Below are 20,433 nucleotides of genomic sequence, written 5' to 3' on the forward strand. Positions count from 1 at the left end.
CATAGATTGAACAACTCACCTACACACTTAATATGAAAAGCTCAATGCTATTTTCTAGCCAAAGTGTGAAGGGAAATAAAAGGAAAGTAGTGAATAATAAAATAACATATTTCAGTACTAGGTACAGGGTGATGAGCCCTAGGAGAGAGACCCTTGTCTCTAACTCTCTAATAGAATCGAGTTGCCTCAGATTCAGGCTGCTTCAGGTCTGTGTTTTGGGGACTACCAAGCTCCAAGAGACTTTCTTGACAGTGAGTGATATGGTTTTCCCAAAAGGAAAACAATTCTTTTTTTAAAAAAAGATTTATGTGTGCATATAGGACTGGCATATAGGTCAGAGGTGTGGGGGGTGAGAGGATTCACCAGAGACAGAGTGGGGAGCAGAACAGGCAGATCAACAAAGTACACTGCTGAGGGGAGCAGTGGGCAAGACAGGAGAGGTCTTGCTGTACCATGTGGGTCACCTCCGGGGCTGAGGATCGGACTCACACTGAAGCTGCTGCAGTTAGCTTGCAGTGCTGCATTTTAACCCGATGCACCACCAGGGAGGGCCCAGGAAAACAATTCTTGACAAGGCCACTTTGCATCAAAACTCACCACCTTGCAAGTTACATTGGCATCATAGTCTTGTCAAATTCAGCCTCTGTTGAAATTGTGCAAAAATGTGTGTTTCTAAGAAAGAGAGTTCAGTGTTTGGCTCAGGGAATTATGCACGGGACTTTTCTCAGTGGGATGTGCAAAACTTAGACTGCATTTGAGATGGTTCTCTGATCTGTGACCCCGACGCTTGTGTTACAGGGCATCTGAATGTTCTTGCCTGGGACCACTGCATGCCAGGGTGTCCTCCAATCATGACACCCACAAGTACCCTTAGAAGAGGTGTATAGTCTGAATGGGGTGATAAGAGACCTTCAGGGGGCTTTTGTATAACTTTCAGGAGTCCACACGGGTAATTCTAGAGAATTCCTGTTCCCATGCAAAGGGCTGTGATCTCATAGTCCAGACTCTCCCTTGATCAAGTGCCCACACTCTCAATAGTCAGCCCGTTCAACAAACATGTGTCTTGTGCGTGTACATGTTTGCCCTGTCTGTGCCTTTCTTATCTACATAATTTTACTAGCATTTTCACATTATAAAATCCTGACAGTCTCTCTCTGGCTGGATGATTGGTTTTATTTTATTTCCATCTTGAAGTAGTTGACCTTGAACAATTATGCTCCATTTTTGCAAGTTGCAAAAAAAGAGGGAGTAAGTATAGAAAAACACACTGTGCACACCCAGGATTACAGAGAATGGCACACACTGTGTGACAGGGAGACACACAGGCACGGAGGCAATGCAGGTTGAGGGGGTCCAGGGGCAGGGAAGTGTGCGGGGAGTAAGGGCATCGGGAATGAGGACAAGGTAACTTTGTGCATCAGGAGGGAGGGCTTCCTGGAGGAGGCAACGCCAGATTGTGTATTGAGGGACAAATAGGAATTTTTTAAAAAGATTTATTTATTTATTCATACAGAACTGGGGTACAGGCCAAGGTGCAGGGGCAGTGAAAGGATTCACCAGAGACAGAGTGGGGAGCAGAATAGGCAGATGATGAAGTACAATGCTGAGGGGAGCAGTGGGAGGGTCAGGAGAGGTCTGCCGCACCATGTGGGTCACCTCCGGGGCAGGCGGGAATCAAACTCACGCTGAAGTGACTTTAGCTTCTTAGTGCTGTGCTTTAACCAGCTGCACCACCAGGGAGGGCCTCAAATAGGAATTTGACAAGTGTAAAAGGGGGAGAAACATCCCAGTAGGTGGAACAGCCTTTAGCAAAGCACAGAAGCATGGGAAGGTGCTGTGTCTGTTAACCATCCAGTGTCTTTGGAGAGTAAGCTGCAGATAGCTGCTGTATGGCTAAGACAGGGACACAAGGCAACGGCTTGTGCGCAGCGGGCTCTGAGCAGCTTTCCTAAGAAGGGGCAGCTGCCTTCTGCAGGAGAGGTGGTGGCCAGGGCGGCAGGACCAGTGCAGTTACTGGCCTGCAGCGAGGCCGTGTCCTCGTGTTTCCACAGCTGCCTTTGGCAGATGTCCCCGGGGTTCTGCAGGCTCAGGCAAAGCCCATCTCTCTTGGAGCATCTACTCCCGTCTTTCAGTTCTCCTCCAGAGGTGGGGTTCTTATCCCTATCCCTTAAGAAAGGAAGACAACCTAGATGATTTTCAAGGTCCTGGCCCCATTGCTCAAGGGAAGTGCACCCGCATTTGAAAACATATTCACCATCATCTCTTGTTCTTTTTCTCTTTCTGACCCTTGTCCCATTCATCCTCTTTCACCTCTCCTCCTAGTCCTTTCTTTCCATTATAATAATTTTTAATAATTTTTTTAAAAGATTTATTTATTTGTGCATACAGAACTGGGGTACAGGCCAGAGGCTCAGGGGTGGCGAGAGGCTTCACCAGAGACAGAGTGGGGAGCAGAACAGGCAGATCGAGGAAGTACACTGCTGAGGGGAGCAGCGGGCGGGTCAGGAGAGGTCTGCCACGCCATGTGGTCACCTCCGGGGCAGGCGGGAATCGAACTCATGCGGAAGCGGCTTTAGATTCTCAGTGCAGTGCTTTAACCCGCTGCGCCACCAGGGAGGGCCCTCTTTCCATTATAAAGATGACGAAGAGCGTACTTGGTCATTGTACAAACTATGGAAAATACAGAGTACAAAGAAGAAAAAATTATGTAAAAATCCATCATCTGCAAATGGCATGAGTTTATCTTTTTGAGTAATATTCCACTATATATATGTGTATATATATATATATATATATATATATATATACACATATACACGGCATCTTCTTGATCCAGTCATCTATTTTCTGCCATGTGGATTAATAGGCTTGTGCATGTTTTCTTTGTGTCTCTTTGGAGCCTCTTGTACTTCTCTGGTGCCACAGCAGGCCTGGCTGCTCTCTGTTGGGGTCCCTGCCTTCTTTCAGAGGCTGTCGCTTATGTGCCCAGATCTGTTGTCTTCCCCATCATGTCCTTGGGATTGTCGATCTCTGCTCTGACTCCTGTGCTGGCCCTGAGCAGATGGACTCCTCTGCCTTTTGGGCAGTGGTTTTTCCTTGCTGACTTGGGTGGTGGAGCCCAGTCCCACTCTCCCTGCAACTCCGCTCCCCCCCCCCCCAGGAGTGGATGTGCCCCAGCTGAAACTAGCTATAGTGTCCATTAGACCTTTCTGACAACTTCAGAATGCCAGAGAGAGGTTACCCAAAGCAGTTACATCAAGTCTGGTTATAGTGCTCATTGGTCTTGGAACCCAGAATTTCAGATCTGCCTTAGGGACCCCATGGGGCTCTCCCTGACCTCCCTTTCAGTGGCTGAAGCTGGCTCTGCCTGTGGTGGGCAGGCAACTTAGCCACATCGGGAGAGACCAACTATGGCTAAGCTCAAAAGACAGTTTTTGATGCAGGCTGTTGGCTCACTGCTGAATCTCAGGGATGATGGAGACCCAGACTTGGAAGTACCCAACCGAGAGCATTGAGCCACATCTCGCCCCAGATCTGGTCCCTGGAGTGGACACTACGGTGTCTACCTGGCAGGGACAGCTCTCAGCCTGCTGGCCCCGAGTCTGGGCTTGGCTGCTGCAGCCGAAACTGCCTTGTGGACACCCCTGGCGAGGGAATCACTATGTCGATTTTTGGCCACCAGCCCCACAATGGACTCCACGTGCTCCCTGCTTTTCCAGAGTGCCCGTGGTGTGTCTGCTCCCTGCTCCCTGTTCAGGAAGCGCCTGCCTGGGACTGTCCACTTCTACCTTGACCAGACGCAAGATCTCCTTCCACTTCTCTACCCTCTCAGTTCCACGTTCCTCACTCTCTGCTCGGAAGTCCGAGCAGCAGCCAGGACCCCTGCGTGGCCGCTGTGCTCAGGTGGTGAAGCAGTTGGAGTTCACATGCAGGACCGTGAGGCTCGGCTGGACTCCCCTGTGGCTTCTCACCTGCCCCACCCTCTCCACTCCCTCTGCCACTGGAGCTTCTGCTCACTCCATGTGTAAGACCCTAGGGAGACCCAGTCCCTCCCACTTTCCTTCCTGTCCAGGCTGAATGACCAGCGTGCCTTCTCTCTGTCCCCATCTCTAGCCAAGTCTTAAAAAACATCGGGGAGCAAGTGGTTCTGAAAGCGTGCCCTCATGAACCTTTGGGATCCAGCAAGAGAGAGGGGTCAGAACACACACATGTACTCACACATGTGCACGCGCCAGCAAGTGAATACTCCAAGGTCAGGCCCATTGTACCTGCCTTGTTGGCACCTGGTTCAGTCTGACGTAGGCTTCTGTGTTCGGGGGGCCTGGCGGCACCTGTGCCCTTGCTGTGGGGAAGCTGGGAGCTGAGCAGGTGGCATTCTGCAGCTTCAGTACCGGGACGTGGTCTCTGTCTTTCACCAGAGGAGGAGGACAGAAGTGGCCAGTGTCCTCTGGTCTCCTCCCGCTCACTACATGCTGATGGAACAGGCTCGTTGGCCTGAAACAGCCTCATGGGGGCTCTGAACAGTGTTTCCAAGCAGAGTCTCTCAACTTGCTTGGTCAGTCCATTCCATTCCATTTTTAAATCGTCTCTCATGAGACTTTCAGTCTGCATGTCTGTTCTGATCAAATCAGAGAATAACTCTCCTCTTTACTAATTGCAGGAGGATGACAGGTGAATTCGCATACGCAGGTTGTGTGTTCTTTTGTTTGTCTGCTCTTCATGCATGCTTGGAGACTGGAACTTTGAGGCGTTTGTACGGAACTTGAGTGATCTCCCAGGAGCGCAGGCGTCTGGGTGTCAGGGTCGCCACCTGAGATGCTTCTGCTGTGAATCTGTGAATGAAAGTCAGGGGCAGAAGACAGGCAAGTCCAAGTTCACTGGCGTCTGCTTGCCGTGTCTGCTCTCGAGCCCCAGGCTGCTGCCAACACTCCCGTGCCTTCAGTGGGGGCTACTTCTCCCTCCTCAGCACTGTCTCAAGCGGGGATTGTGTGTTTTCTTGTGCGATAGCTTAATGTTTGCCTTCTCCCACTAACCGTCAGGCTCGGGCTGCTCTGTATTGCTCACCAGCGAATTTAGCTCAGTAGCTGACAGAGAGTAGGTGCAGGATAGCTATTTATTGAATGAAAGAAAAGATAGAATTCCACTTCATTCACAGCTTGGAAAATATGCTGCGAGAGAAAATCTCTCCGTTCTAAATGTTTCTGTCGAGCTCTCTCCATGCAGAACTTCCCCGTCTAGGGTTTGTTTCAGGGGGACTGTAAACTTGTCTGTTCTCAGTCTAACTGTGAAGTGTGTACTCACCTCTTCCTATTCTATTTCTGTCTCTGAAACATCGAGGTGCTAGCTGGGATGCCTTCCACCACCAAGGAAATTCTTGATACCTCAAACTGTTCCATTTCTGCTTTCTATAACGCACCCCCCCACCCAGTTTTTGTTCTTCATTATCCTCTTTCTCATTAACTTAATTTTCTTCTGACTTCAATGCTTATTTCATTATTCTTTCTAGTTTCATACCACATAGTTTCCGTACGCGCTTTCACTTACAAAGTGTCTGAAAAGAAAGAAGCAACGAAGGGGTGTGACTGTTAGGGAGGGTGTTCCTTACCATTCCCCAGCGAGCCCCAGCAACTTTTACACAGAGCAACTCAGCAATAGTCAAGGGCTTTTGTAGGTATTGACCTGTACCTGGCTGATCTTGGGGGACTTTCTTCAAATCTAACAGGCAAGATAAACAGGCTTCAAGAGAGACATGTGTGCTTGTCACCTTGACGCCTGGACACACAGACCGTCATTCCAGAAAGTCCACCAGAAGTCCCCAAATGCCTTCTCTCAGGGCTTCTCATAACTGAGAGGGAGAGTTGGGGGCATGTAAAGGATTTTGTAGCTTCCACATTTCCCGGGTATTCGTAGATGCTGCTGCCGGCGAACAGAGAAAGAGCTAAGCGATGGCCAGGCGGGGAGAGAAGAATCCATCGCTCCTTACAACCACAGATGATAACTCAGCATTTGACATGACCTAGAGTGTTAAGCCACGGCATGATGGCCACAGCTCCCCAACTCCTCCCTCAGCCCCCCGCCCCACCCCAGTGCAAGGCTCTTGCATCTCCTGGACAGCCAGGGCCCAGCGTCCCAATCCCATGGCCCTTTTAGGCAGGCACCCTAGCAGGAGCCCACTGTCACTGCACTCTGGCTTTTCTGCTCTTGGTACGGGTTCCTTTCTGGTGAGAGGCCACAGTCTGACTCTTCTGCACTTCATAGCTGATAAATCTTTGAACTTTCTGACAAAAAAAAAAATGGGCCCAGGAGGAAAGGGGAAGAAGAGTTGCTGTGTCAGGGTGTCTGGGGGTGTCTGGGGATGTCCAACAGCAGCCCACTCCAGATAAGGACAATCTGGAGACGACAGCTTGGAGCCTAATGTTACCATTGTCCCTCGACACCGGAAAATATGGCTTTTACCTGTGGGTTTCTTAACACAACTCCAAAGTCAAATAGGAGCACTTCTCGAGGGAAGCTGGAGAGAAAAGGCAGAGGCCACCCAGACCCTGGGTCAGAGTAGAGGGCTGGGGGTGGGGTGCCGTGGGTGTGGCCACAGGCTGGAAGGAACATCTATTGTATTCAGGGGTGTCCTGGTCATTGTGAGCTACTTGACCCAAAACTCATGACCTTGGACTCTTGTGAGCCAAGGAAGGGACAAGAGTGATGCGGCCTTTCACTTTCTCCAGCATCATTACTCAGCACCTTATTGTGGGTTGTAGGATGGTGGGAGAGCATTTGCCATAGGGTGTTTGTGCATTGTGTGGTAGATCTGGGTTAAGTAAATTTAGGATTAGGTGAGGAGCTGGGGGAGGAGTTGCCCAGGACTACCAGGCATTAGTCCCTGATATGGCTCATCCAGAGGGGACCCATTCTTTCCAGGAGCCTCCCTTTCACCCCCTAGCTAAAGGGAACTTCTCTCTCAGCCAGTGTTGCTGTGATCCCTCCTGGTTGTTCCATTCTCTGAGTGTTTAGCTAGTAAAGATTAAATATTGTCCATTCTGGTCGGCACACTATTGTATCCCACATAACAGAACTGTATTAGCTATATAAGCATATTCCTTTTTTTTCCCCATAGGGGATATTTTTAGTCACCTGCATGACATTAACACTAAACTTTGCCTCCAACAGTTGGAATGGGTAGTGACGCAAGACTTCTGCTGACTCAGCTGTTCCCACCCAACCCCCACCCACTTGACTCTGTGTGCATGAGGAAGAAAATGTGTGCATTTTCTTTCTTTCCTTTTCTTTGAAAATCACCATGTCCCTTACAACCAGAACAGTCCCTGATGTGTAAAAGGTTCTTAGTAATTAAGTCCTGAGTGGATTAACCAGTTGAATTTTGAATGCCAAAATAGTGCTTTGCAATCGAGTATCTTCAAATGTTAAGAACCACAGGAAACTTTCCAAGACCTTAATGAAAGTGTTCCTAGGATAGAGCAGTTGAGAATTTTTATTATCTGTGGATTTTAATTTTTCTTCATGCCAGATGCACCTAGGTTGACATTTCAGTGGAAAGAACAAATGTATAGACCAGAAGCTTGTTTTTTAAAAACTGTATAGCAGGAAAGCACTGGCTGGCTGGTCATCTGTTAGTGACTGCACTGTGACTTGATAGCAGGTGGTCAATGAAACTTAATTTTTGGATAGGTATGATCCCTCTGTGGATTCAGCCTCTGAGTAGGCATTTTCTTTGGGCCCCATGGAGACTTTCCAGCATCACTAATGTGTGTTTGCAGTCTCTGCTGTGGAGATTACAGGTAAACGTTCTTTAAAAAGACTCTGCTCGTGGTTCATAGAATTCGTTGTGATGTTGAACCGCCTGTGAGAACTGGACCTTTTTTTTTTTTTTTAAAGATTTATTTATTTGTGCATACAGAACTGGGGTACAGGCCAGAGGCTCAGGGGTGGCGAGAGGCTTCACCAGAGACAGAGTAGGGAGCAGAACAGGAAGATTGACATAGTACACTGCTGAGGAGAGCAGCGGGCGGGTCAGGAGAGGTCTGCCACGCCATGTGGTCATCGCCAGGGCAGGCGGGGATCGAACTCATGCGGAAGTGGTTTTAGCTTCTTAGTGCTGTGCTTTAACCCGCTGCGCCACCAGGGAGGGCCGAGAACTGGACCTTTTAAAGAAGAAATCTTTGTCAGAAAACATAGACCGGGAAAAGAAAATCAGTCCTTTTGGTGAGGCTATTCCTGTTATCTTTCCATTTTGAGGAATTATTCTCAGTTCAAGGGTATTACCATGGTGATGTGTTTGCATTTCAACAAGACAAAACTGAACTCTCACCTGGAGCGCAAGTCTCGTGCCTGTCTTGGGCTTTTTATTGCAGTAACTTGATGATTGACTCAGATCTCTAATATCTTGGCTGAAAATGAAAACAAAGCAATCATTTTTCAGCTGGGCACAGTCATATGGATGAGTCGTCTCAGAATTTGAAGAAATGACATGAAAATAAAAGAACCGGCATTAGAAGAAGAGTAAACATCAAATAAAGAAACAGCCCACAAATTAACGGGAATATATTTTCGGTCTAAAAGGAGAGGGTGAAAGGAAAACAAAACCAAACCAACAAGCGGGGCTTTATGCTTAGTGAGAACTGGCTGAGCGTCTTAGCCCTCTTGGCTGGAAACACAGAACTACTTCGGGAATTGCTGGCGCCTTCATCTCTCTCTGGAAGGAGAGCTCACACCTCAGACCTTATGGCCCTGCCTGCCACTGGCAAAGCTTGTTTTGCTCTTTGGAATAATTGCACGTGGAATTCTTGACGAGTAAATAAACTCTGCAGGTACTGGGTTTTTGAGTCGCTCAGTTCCTACTTGGACTCTGGGGATCGTTTTGCATGAGGGGAAGGAAAGAATACATCGTCTCTTCTCATCACCGAGGTGTGGAAGCAAGATCGGGACTGATAGACTCGACTATCCCATCTCTTTTGCTCAAATATTTCATCAAACGAATGCTTCCAAGAGAAGGATTTTGCTAGCTGGAGAACACCTTAGTGCAGTCAGTTCTGGGTTCCCCGGGGGCTGTTAGCTGGCTGCTGTGCTCATGGGTGCACCGGCAATGTGATTTTGCCTAGCAACCCCATGGATGCACAGCTCAGTCTTTGAGTGGTGTGGGAGGTGTGTCCGGGGAGGGGAGGGGGGCCCGGATCACCAGGTCTGCACCCCTTGGAGGTCCCCCGGCCTCAGGTTCCTGAGAGAGCAGGCCTCATCTTGGTGGCTTCATAAGATTGATGGAGAACAAGGGCGCCATTAAATGAAAGGCACATAAAAAGACTGTGCAGACTGGGAGCTGAACCCCAGAGAGCCATCCAAAGACTGCACAGAAAATCCCCTGGGGATTGAAGACATTTCCCTCATGGAAAATGAGATAATTATGGGAGATAACACATTCAGGAAGGAACCACCAACAGTGACCTCTTGAAACTAGACAGAGGCTGTCTCAAGCCAGACTGTTGGGAAAAGCAAAGGGCAGTGTTCTCTTGGGGGCACCGCACACGTAGAGGAATATTTGAACTTCTGCATGAAAAATGGATGGTCCACAGGCAAAGATCACTTAGTGTGCACAGTGCTCAAAAGCGTTACCCCTTTGCTTATTTAATCTTCCAAACGGTCCTCTGAGGTGGATTTTCTAGTCTCCGTTTTATAAAGGGAGGAACGGGTGCCCAATGAGGTTGAGGAACTTGCTGTGGTGACTCAGCTGTTTAATGGTGGGTGGGCGGGCGGTGCCTTGGGCTGGCTCCCCCTCCACTGTAAGCTCTGAAGCCCCTTTAATAGCAGCAGCAAACAGCTGCAGGGCCGATGGGATAAGCTGCCCACAGATCACTGAGTGATGGTAAGAAAACCTGTGGTTATGTCTAGAAAGCTACAGTTTAAAATGTTTAATTGAGGTAGCTTGAAAATATCTCGAGGGGGAAGAGGTCTCCCTGGTGAAAGCACAGCACTACACGGCTGTCGCGGCCACCGCAGCATGAGTTCGATCCCCAGCCAGGGAGGCGACCCCCAGGGCGCAGCAGACCTCAGTCCTGCCTGTAGCTCCCCTAGGCAGTGACTTCAGTCCATCTGCCTGTTCTGCTCCCCACTCTATCTCTGGGTGACTCCACCCCCCAGCTTCTCTGGCTTGTCCTGTATGTACATAAATAATTCTTTAAAAATAAATTATTTTTTTTAAAAAAGATAAAAACAAGCTATCTAGAGGGGACTGTGGGTGCTTTGGCGATGGGAGTGCTATGGTGACCTTGCCTGAGGGGAAAAAGCCTGTACTGTCAAAATACTAACATGGCTGTAAATAAAGTGTCTAGGGGGCAGCATAAACATGAGGACCCAGAATAACAGGTATTAGTAGGACTTACACCCCCCTTTGCTCTCTCTCTCTCTTTAAAGATTTATTTATTTATGCGAACAGAACTGGGGTACAGGCCAGAGGTGCAGGGGCAATGAGGGATTCATCAGAGTCAGAATGGGGAGCAGAACAGGCAGATTGACAAAGCAGACTGCTGAGAGGAGCAGTGGGCGAGTCAGGAGAGGTCTGCCGTGCCATGTGGGTCACCTTCAGGGTGGGGATCGAACTCGTGCTGAAGTGGCTTTAGCTTCTTAGTGTTGTGCTTTAACCCGCTGCACTACCAGGAGGGCCCCTCTTCTCTTCTTTTATAGAGAAGTAGTTTGGGTGTATAGGTTTTCTCTCTCTCTCTCTTTCACACACACACACACACACACACACACACACACACGCACACACACACACACACATGAAGCTTGATTTCTTAAGGCCCTAAATTACTTCCCCCCACCTCCCCACAGTCAGTCAGTTCCCTGGGAATTCTCTATCACGGTAGGGTGATTGATTTGGGATGTGAACAGCGGTGAAACATTTGCCTCGCTGATGAACTCTGCAGTAGACACTGTGGTAGAGACCCCGGGTCCCCACCCAGAGCCCCGCCACCAAACCAGGCTTGTGCTGTGCCCTCTTCCCTTTGCCCACGCCTGGGAGCTAGGCTGTCTCCGGCTTCCTACTCCCTGCAAGTCCTTTGCTGCCAGCTCAACCTCATCTGGATGGCAATTGCATCTGCGTCCTAATTTACGACTTCACAAGTGTCTTGCAAACATTTAATTCTCTTCAATTTCATTACGCATTTGAGGAGGACAATTTATAGAGGGGAGGGCGGTGCTCCCATCGCCAGCAATTAGATTAATGATCTATGGTAGTCTCCTTTTGGCTTTGAGTTTTCATACATAGCTACAAACAAAACTAAAGTCATAATAATAAATAAGTTTCTGGGTTCTCAGAGAGGTACCCTCCTTCCCCTCACAACCCTCCTATACTTTTCAATATGGAAATTGTGAAATGGGGAAAACATTCCCTTCGGTTCTCAGGTGGTTCAGCTTGTCTGTCACAATATTTTTATTTGTGGAAAAACTTATTTTTTTATGTGGTTTCAGCAATGTCAATAAATTACATTTTGGGGGCAGGGGACATAGCTAGCTTGAGGGGACCTCTATAAAAGCATGACCAGTTTCTTTCCCCCGTCCTCACTTTATGTCTTGAGCATCCTCCAGGAGTGAGAACACGTGACTATAGCTCATGAAGGAATGTTTCTTTCACTTGTTCCCATGGATATTTGGTAATGTACTGGTCCGGGGATTGGAGTATAAATAGTGCCAGTTAAGATTTGTATGCACATTGATTTATTTAATTGCCAGCTCAGGGGTCAGGGCCTAAGCTGAATGGGCTTGAGACATGATTTTACAGAGTTGCCCACCCTCTCTTTTGTCCCTTGGTCCTTTGGAGTTTTCAGTGAAGAAGCACTCACAAATCAGGTGGAAGGAAACAGAAGCATAATCAACCTTCTATCTCTGAGACCTCATCATTTTCATCACTAGTATTTTCATGGTTGAACCAGGCATTGACCTAAGAAGAATCTTCTTGACGGCTTCTGTCCTGAGAAACCCCATTGAATTGTCCCCTGCTATGACTGAAGCTTAGGACAGACTGCCCAATGATAAGTTTTTAGTCCCCAGCAGGTAGACAAGATGGCCCATTCTCCCTATGGTCGGTCTGGTTTCCTTTCTTTGGGGAGGGCTCTGGCAACTTTGACCAGACTGGTTGAGTGGCTAGGAAAACTGGGTTCTGTCAGTAGCACTGAGAGCACATCACATCAGAACCCTGGTGCCTGCTCCCCTCTAATCAGCAGTACTATTTCATGCAAGCCCCTGCTGGCTTTTGCTTTTGCCTTTGTAAAATGAAGCTTATGAAACGAGAGGTCTTTCTGTGCTCAGAGGTTCTCCACCTTCTAATCCAGTAACTAGAAAATGGACCATCTGTAAGGGTTTCCTCTATCGACTGGTCTTTTTATAGAAAATCAAACTCAGCAAAGGAGGCCCATGCAAGGTGGCACTGAAGATACATTCACCATAGTATGTGCTTTGGGTGGGGTTGTGGGAGCTTTGAGAAGACCTTAAGGATCACTCGGCTTCAAAGCAATGCCAATGCCATCTTGAGGGGATTCCAGGGAGGCACCCAGCCCACCTCTGGACCCCACCGGCATGGATCCTGTGTGGTGAAGTGAGTGTAATGTAATTTAATTGTATGTCTCCCCCTTACTGACTCCTCAGAAGTTGACATGAGGTGATGGTCCTGTTGTTCAAATGATGGTGACAAACAGTGACACTGTCATTCTTACTCAGACTCCTGTCCTGTCTTTTGCTGATAACAGTCAGCAGTCACGGTGACCAGAGCACCAGCTCCAGCAGGTGTTTAGAAGGAAAGTACGACACAACCTCCGCAGGGGAGAAGCAGGGGTTGATGGGAGGAGCACACGCGTACTTGTCCTGAGTGTCTCAAATGAGGGCAGGGGTGGTGCTGTTACTTTTCGCATGAATATTTGGCTTGTTTTAGGCCAACCACTCCCCCCACCTGGCCCTTTCCCTTGGACACAGGGGAATGAGAAGTTGCATCCATCACCACCACTGTGGGCAGCTCTCCAAATAGATGATCTATAGTATCACAAGGAAAAGGGCAGCTAGTCCTTCTGGGGAGTCATCATGTTGGCTCTCGTGAGGTTAGCACTAGCCCTCGGGCGGCAGTCCTCCATTGATGCAAAGCACAGCCCAGGCTGGAGTGAAGCAGGGCTTCTTGACCTGGGACCATCACCAGATTTGCTGGAACCTATGGGCCCCCTAGACCACCTGACAACTTCTGGGGTTGGGGGAAGAGGCCACAGCTTCCATCAGAGCCTCATCAAGGTGCCTAGAAAGGTTGAGAGCCCTGGCAGAATGCATTTCCTTGTGCCTCTGTCTTTTGAATTCAGGGTGATGGAGCTGACTTGCCTCTCTCTCTCCTTTGCTGTTCCTAGAAAAAGCAAGTGAGTCAGACCAAGATCCGGGTCATCTCAACCATCCTGTTCATCTTGGCTGGCTGCATTGTGTTTGTGACCATCCCCGCCGTCATTTTCAAATACATCGAGGGATGGACAGCCTTGGAGTCCATTTACTTTGTGGTGGTCACTCTCACCACCGTGGGCTTTGGTGATTTTGTGGCAGGTAAGCACCCTGGGCATCTCAGGGGCTGGGGCCCTGGAGGGGAAGTGTCCTGGTGGTAGGGCTTTTCCAAGCCACGAGAAGAGGTGTGGTGGGAGGAGCCAGTGAAAAGGATTCTATCATTGCTGCTGCACAGAGCCCTGAGGTCTGTGATGTAAATGACACGCAGCTTCTGTGGGGGGAACCAGCCCACCCCACTCCCTGCATGCTTATTGCCCTTAACACATGAGCGATGCACGAGTGACATGGAGTTCTTGCTGAACCTTTGGACTTCTGAATTGTAGCAAGGCACCTTGAATCAGTTGTCAAAGGCTGCAATGGCAAGTAGCAAATCTCAAACGGGGGAAACTAGCATGGAGTTTACCCCACAAAACTGCAGGTTAAACTCCCAACACCAAGGTGAGAGCCACTGTCCCGCTGAATGTTGCCCTGGGCATTGCCATGTAGGGCTTAGGAGTGGGTTGATGGAGGAGTCAAGAACTGCCCTGAGGGGAATATCCTGTCACACGGTGAATTCTGCACCAGTGTCTACAGAAGCAATAATCTTTGTGGTCAAGGCAATGGAGTAAATTGAGTTCAAGGAAGCCAAAGAAAACCAACATTAATTTCTCCTAGGGACAGGGAGCTTGAAGATGAAATGTGCCACTTTCCCAGAGAGTGGTAGGCAGGGATAGAAGATCATCCCTTGTTTCAAAACATTAAACATGGGTCTGCCATTTTACCCAGTAATTCCACTCCTAGGCATGCATCCAGAGAATTCAAAAACACCAATTTGAAGGGAAACTTGCTCTCCCATCTTTAGTGCAGTGCTATTTACTATAGCTAAACCATGGAAACAACCTAAGTGCCCCATAACATCTGGATCAAGAAGATGTGGTGTGCGGGGGACAAGCTTCAACACGAAGCAGCAGGGCAGGGTCTTTGAAGGTGGGAACAGCTTCTGTGAGTAGAGGTTCTCAAAGGGAGGGGGGAAGGGGAGCGAGGAGACAGGGGAGTCAGTCTAAGGTGGAAGTGTCTCCTGCCATAGTGTCAGCATTACAGTCAAGGGGTGGGATAACATTAGCATATGCATAAGCAAAAAGGTAACAATCATGGCTTTTTCCCCTAAGAACAGTTTGGGGCCATTTTGACCTCCAGCTAAGGTTGTAACATTTATTATTTAAAGTGAAGCACAGTTGTTACACTTTACAGCTGAACAATCGATCTATTAATGTTAAAACAGGTACATAAATTCATAAAATTTAAGACTAGACATTTCTACATTTAGCACAGTGAAAGATTAGCTAAAAGGAAGCCCCTTTAGTCCTAGTTACTATTTAGTGACCCTCAGTCGCATTAAGGCATCCTCTATGTGAAGGAAATGAAGTGAAGCTGAGGGCCAGAGTGCAAAGTTTATTTTACTGGTGAATATCACTAAAAGAGAGATCGCACCGTTCCTCACTAAAGGCTGAACAACAGAGACTTAACAAGGATAGTAGAATGATGGGACTTGGGTTATCAGTTTCAGGCAGGGAAAGAGCTCTGGTTATATTTTAACATGTTCTTAGTACTGCCTTGTTTTACAATATTGGCTTTACCATAACAGCCAATTGCTTTTATTAAACAGCCAGTGGTAAAGTCACTTTTGACTTCATCAGATGCATTCGAATGAAAAAGTTGTTACAATTACCGGAGTGGTCAAAACAAAATAAAGGGGTCCAGCAGGAGTCAGCTCTGTGCCCCCTAACTTTTTAGGAGTGTGCCCTCACAAACTTGGACCTTGTCAGACATGCATTAGCTGGCCCACACCAGTGGTATCTGTATACACGGTGGAATACTACTCAGCCATAAAAAAGACACACTCATGCCATGTGGCAAACTGGAACTTGAGAGGATACTGCTATGTGAAATAAGTGAGAAGGAGAAAGACAAATATTGGATGGTGTCACTTATCTGTGGAATATAAATTAAATGAATAATCAGATGAATCTGAAAAATGAACCCTTTGAGAGCTGATTTCAGAACTGAAACATCAAGGGTGGAGTCTGGGTTGGGGCAGGGGTAAGAACAAATCGGGAGGGAAGCACAATGATCTATTGGTGGTAAAATATGGGTGAGTTGGTGGTGGCTGCACTATAGTGGTGATACATGAAAGGGGTACCCCAATATTATCTGAGTTAAGAAAATAATAAAAAGGAGACCATACATCTCTTCTAATGGGATGGTTCTGTGGGGTCAGACATCTGATCCTTTTCTATTTCTGAGAGATGAAGACTTCACACAACTATTGTAAGATGGAATGTCTGGGTGGCGTGTGTGTGTGTGTGTGTGTGTGTGTGGAGGGGTGCGTTTCCCTGACCAGTCCCTGGTTAAGCAGCATCCTGGACATTGACAGGCCAAGCTCCAGGCTGGCCTTCCTTTGGCACATAAGCCTGGCAGTGCCGAGGCTTCTCCCTGGGGCACTGTGTGCCCAGGAAGCAGAGAGCTCATCTCTAGGACTCTGGAGACAGGAAACCCTGGAGGGAATGCCTCAGGCTGGTCAACAGGAGCCTGGCACCTCCTCAGCTAAGTCTCCGTAACTGACAGCCAGCTTTTGCCATACAGCTAAAGACTGAAGTCCGCTTTGTAGTGACCAGGCATTTTAAACTTTTTCTTCCTTTTTACTAAGAATCGCCAAGTCTAAGTGATTTCTAAAATTCTTTCCAAAAAGCCTATCAAAAAAAAAAAATCCACGAAAGTGGTTTACAGAAAGACCCAGTGGTCCTCCCCTAGGCTCGTCTGGGCCCTGGTGTGGTGGCTCAGCCCTGTGTCAAGTTGCCCGGTGCCCTGGGACCTGGGGCTCCAGGAGCAGGCGCACCAAGCGGCCGGGAAAGAGGAGTGAGGGCCAGCTCGGTGCCTCGGCATCCCAGGTAAGAGCTGGTCCAGGGGAAAGCCCGCTGGTGCTTCCAGCCCAAGGTGAACATGGGCGGCCGGGGGAGTTCAGAACTATTTCGAGACCTCCCTCCTCCGCCTGCAGCCTCTTGTGCACAAGGCCGTGGCTCAGCGCTCAGGGTGCTCGGCCAAGGTTGGCAAGGGGCACTGGTAACACACCCCGCTGGGGTGGCCCGGTCATCCGTACAGCTGAAGCACGAGAAAACAGAGCCGCGGGAATGTGAAACTACAAAACGACCGACTCTGATTTGCAGTTTGTTCTGATTAGCCTGCCCTGGGCGGGAGCACTCACTGCCCCATCGTACCTGACCTTCTCTTACCTGGTGACCTCAGCTGCCACCATGTGGCTCTTTTCATCCCCTTCCTGAGGGCTGACCACCGAGTGCCAGGTCCTTTGTCCCGAGGCCTGCACAGACAGGGGTCTCTGCCTCAGTGTGCGGAGCTTACACGGACCGACTGGGAGACGCACGTCTGGAATTTGGTCACAACGGCCGGGCACCTCTTCAAGAGCGATGGGGGAGGATGCCTGTCAGTTAAGACGACACATCACCCAGAGTCGACGTTCGCTGTGCTCTGACGTGGCATGGACGCTACACGTGTGGCAGGACCAGCGGCCAGCATGCAGGGCCAAGAGCTGGTTGGTTGGGAGCTGGCTCACTTTGGACAGCTGAACAGCGGTTCGAAGTGTGGCCCTATCGGGCGCTATGTGTACATACACATGCACGCACACCCATGGGTGTGCATTGTGTTGTTCGTTAGTGCACCCCAGTGACAGTCTCTGTGGGCTGAGGGTGACTTGCTAAGGTAAATATTTACTTGCAGATACCTGGCCCAGGGAAGAATGTTTACTTGCAGATCTCTGGCCTAAGGCAGGCTTGAAATGAACCAAAATGAACCTCAAAAACCACCGCTCAGTGCGAGTAAAGAAAAGCGACAAAGCAGACCACTCGAGGCAGCAGGAACACCAAGAGTCCTCAGAGGAAGCGGCACAGGAGAGCTGCCTCACGGGAAGAAACAGGCAGCTGAACCACATGGGAGGGGCCCCCCCACAGGCTGCAGCCAGGCTTGGAATGCTAACTCTGGGAGATGACTCCAGGACTGTACACCTGGAGCGCTGCCCTGCAGAGCGGGCTCAGTGGGATGGAGAGGAGCTGCAGGCCACGGTGCCTGCCCGCTGCCTTTGGGAGGCCTTGCTGATGTCCTCAGGCCGACTGTGGATTCCAGGTTACCACCAGCCCCAGGAGAACGCCCGTAACTGCTCATCATGGAATCCCAGCGCTGGGCACACGCTGCTAGTGGGGTTCCCGTCCAGGAGGCCTCAGGCCTTCTGCACTGGGCCACAGCGTCTCGCCAGTCATGACAAGGCTGGACTCGACAGTTTCATGGAGCTTCCTCACCTCGTTAGGAGAGTGGGCTGGGCCTGGCGCCTGTTTTGCACGGTTACCTTTGGCAGTCCCCGAAGGAGAGCTGGAATAAATAAGCTAATTATTTGGAATAAAGTGACTGGCCCTTTCAATGGAGCAGTTAGTCAATGCAATCAGGCAACCAGCCAATCTGGCTTGATGGAGTTTTTCTGTAATCCCTCTTTAGAAAATAAAGGTATTGGCTTAGTTCGCCCAGAAGGTCTGAAAGGGTTCAGTTCTAGCTTGGCGATTCTAATTCTCAGCCTAATCAACGCTTTGCATTAGCCTCGTGTAAACACTCGCCCTCAGCGCTGGATCGCTCGTGCCTGGATGCAAGTCTTAGGCATACCTCAAAGTCTCATCTGACTTCTACACATCTACTTGGTCAACTTCCACACTTCTCTTGGTCAACATGTGTGGTTAAGAAGGAAATGTTTCAGAAAATCCCATACTATCTGGGGTGGGGGGGTTTATTTGATACTATTGTATTTTGATTAAAATGCAAGGAAGCTTAAGAAACACTTGACAGTGGGGCCTGATCTGTGACGCCTGACTCAAGCCATTTGCTGTTAAGCGTGGGTGGGTGGAGGCGAGCTGGCTTCAGCTGGCCATGGACACTTTTTTGCAAGGGGTAATATGGTCAGTGGTCAAGATTCCCAGGGAGTGAAAGGCATTGGTCAAACTCCTTTAGGAAGGGACGCGCTTCCCCAGCGTGACCATCCTTCAGATCTAGCAGCTGAACGTCAGCTGGCCATGGAGTGGCCGCTTTGCTACATGGACGGGAGTGTTTGCTCTGCACAGACCACATGCTAGATAATGGCTAAAGTAACCTCTGGTTATTTTCAGGGGGAAACGCTGGCATCAATTACCGGGAGTGGTATAAGCCCCTAGTGTGGTTTTGGATCCTGGTTGGTCTTGCCTACTTTGCAGCTGTCCTCAGTATGATCGGAGACTGGCTACGGGTTCTGTCCAAAAAGACAAAGGAAGAGGTAGGATCCCTTCCAAACCCCCCTGACTGTTCCTGAGATCAGACTAGCTCGTGCCAAGAATGCCTTGCGTCTGTTCTGGAGGCGGGAGCGGCTCTGACCGGCTGGAGGGCTCGTGAGGGTTCCTCCTTTTGAATCATTAACAGCCAAGTCAAGGGAGTAGTGGTTGTTTCCAGATCTTGTTTTGGCAGGTGAGAAGATCTGGTGACTCACTTGCCAACCCAGACCTTGGAAAGGCTAGTAAACAACTTACTGTAAAAAAAATGCAAAGAAGATGAAACTAGAAGTAGCAGAGACGGTCGGCAGTCAGGGCGGCACGCAAATGCCCTCTTCCCCGGAGATCTAGGGGGAGGATTAGGAAATGTAAGTGCGCCCAGGAAAGCCAGCCCGTCCGTCAGGCCCGGGGGTCTGTAGGAAAAAGCTGTTGAACCCTGTGAATCTCGCTAGATTCTGTGTGCTCAAAGTCACCAATGGCCACGGCGCCATGAACCATGGGGTTCCTTTAACCTCTGCCCCCACCCAGCCAACTGTCAGGTCTACAGGAACAAAGGTAGCCCCATGGACATGAGCACCTGGCCTGCCCCCCTCATGTACATGCACCTGAAAACCTACACAAAGACAAGAGAAGGAAAGACCAGTTAAGGATAAAAATAAATGAATAAAGTCCATGCAGTTCTTCTAGGAGGAGAGGGAGAGGGAGGGAGAATGGAGGAGCGCAAGGGAGGAAGAGATGAGGGAAAGAAGGGAGGAAGAGATGAGGGAAAGACGACAAGCAAAGCAGGAAGAGGAGGCAGAGCTTCACCGCTCCCCAGCAGAGGTCACGCCAGATGGAGGGGCCTGGGAGAAAGCTGCTGACTGGAGACGTCTCATGTCATGGCCGGGCCAGGCTAGTTTCCCTGGCTTCCATACATGCCATCAACCCAATTTCCATTCTGACTCCTCAGCTAGCTAAGCTCCCTGTTGAAATCAGCCACCAGAGAGAGAGCAATGACACAGGAGTTGTTGAGTCCCCTGAACGCAAAAGCGTGAGTGTCTCGTCTGCACAGGGAAGCCGGGACTTGGACCCTTTGCCGTGCTGGCTGAGAGCCAGGAGTCGGGCTGTCGGCCCTGACACCAAGTTGACGCTAAGGCATTGCGTCCTGTGGGCTTCGGCAGAACAAACCTCCTCCTGTGCCGACCAGGGAAATGTGGTTCCTGGCTGCGCTGAGGGCCTTCTTAAACCAGGGCCAGCCCCACCACGCGTCTGTAGCGAGGTCCAGATACAGGTGACGCGTCTCAGTCTACCCAGGACGATAGGGAACTGGGGTCCCTTTTAAAACCAGGAGAGTCCTAGGTTAGCTGGGACAGGTTGTTCACCTAGGGTGAGGGCCAGGGCAGGACAAAGGACCCATATCAGCACCTGCTAGTGCCGGGTACTGAGCCAGGAACCGGTCTCTTATCTCACATAAGGTGAAGAACTCTGTGACCTGGACATCATTACCCCAGGCATGTCGGGAGCTAAGATTAAAAAGAGGCCATACGTAAAAAAATAACAACAGCAAAAAAAAAAAAAAAAAAAAAAA

At 49.4% G+C, this 20,433-nt stretch overlaps 1 protein-coding gene across 2 annotated transcripts in view; it reads left to right on the forward strand.

The window, feature by feature from the left end:
- Positions 1–20,433, forward strand: part of KCNK10 (potassium channel, two pore domain subfamily K, member 10) — a 121,171-nt gene that overhangs the window by 98,423 nt on the left and 2,315 nt on the right. For both annotated transcript variants that reach the window (XM_004681644.2, XM_012724414.1), the window contains exons 5-6: positions 13,389–13,575; positions 18,732–18,874. In XM_004681644.2, the coding sequence (XP_004681701.1) occupies positions 13,389–13,575; positions 18,732–18,874 (330 nt within the window). The remainder of the gene's footprint in view (positions 1–13,388; positions 13,576–18,731; positions 18,875–20,433) is intronic.

This window comes from Condylura cristata, unplaced genomic scaffold, assembly GCF_000260355.1.
Source record: "Condylura cristata isolate star-nosed mole 26May11 unplaced genomic scaffold, ConCri1.0 scaffold00013, whole genome shotgun sequence".
NCBI classification, from domain to species: domain Eukaryota; kingdom Metazoa; phylum Chordata; class Mammalia; order Eulipotyphla; family Talpidae; genus Condylura; species Condylura cristata.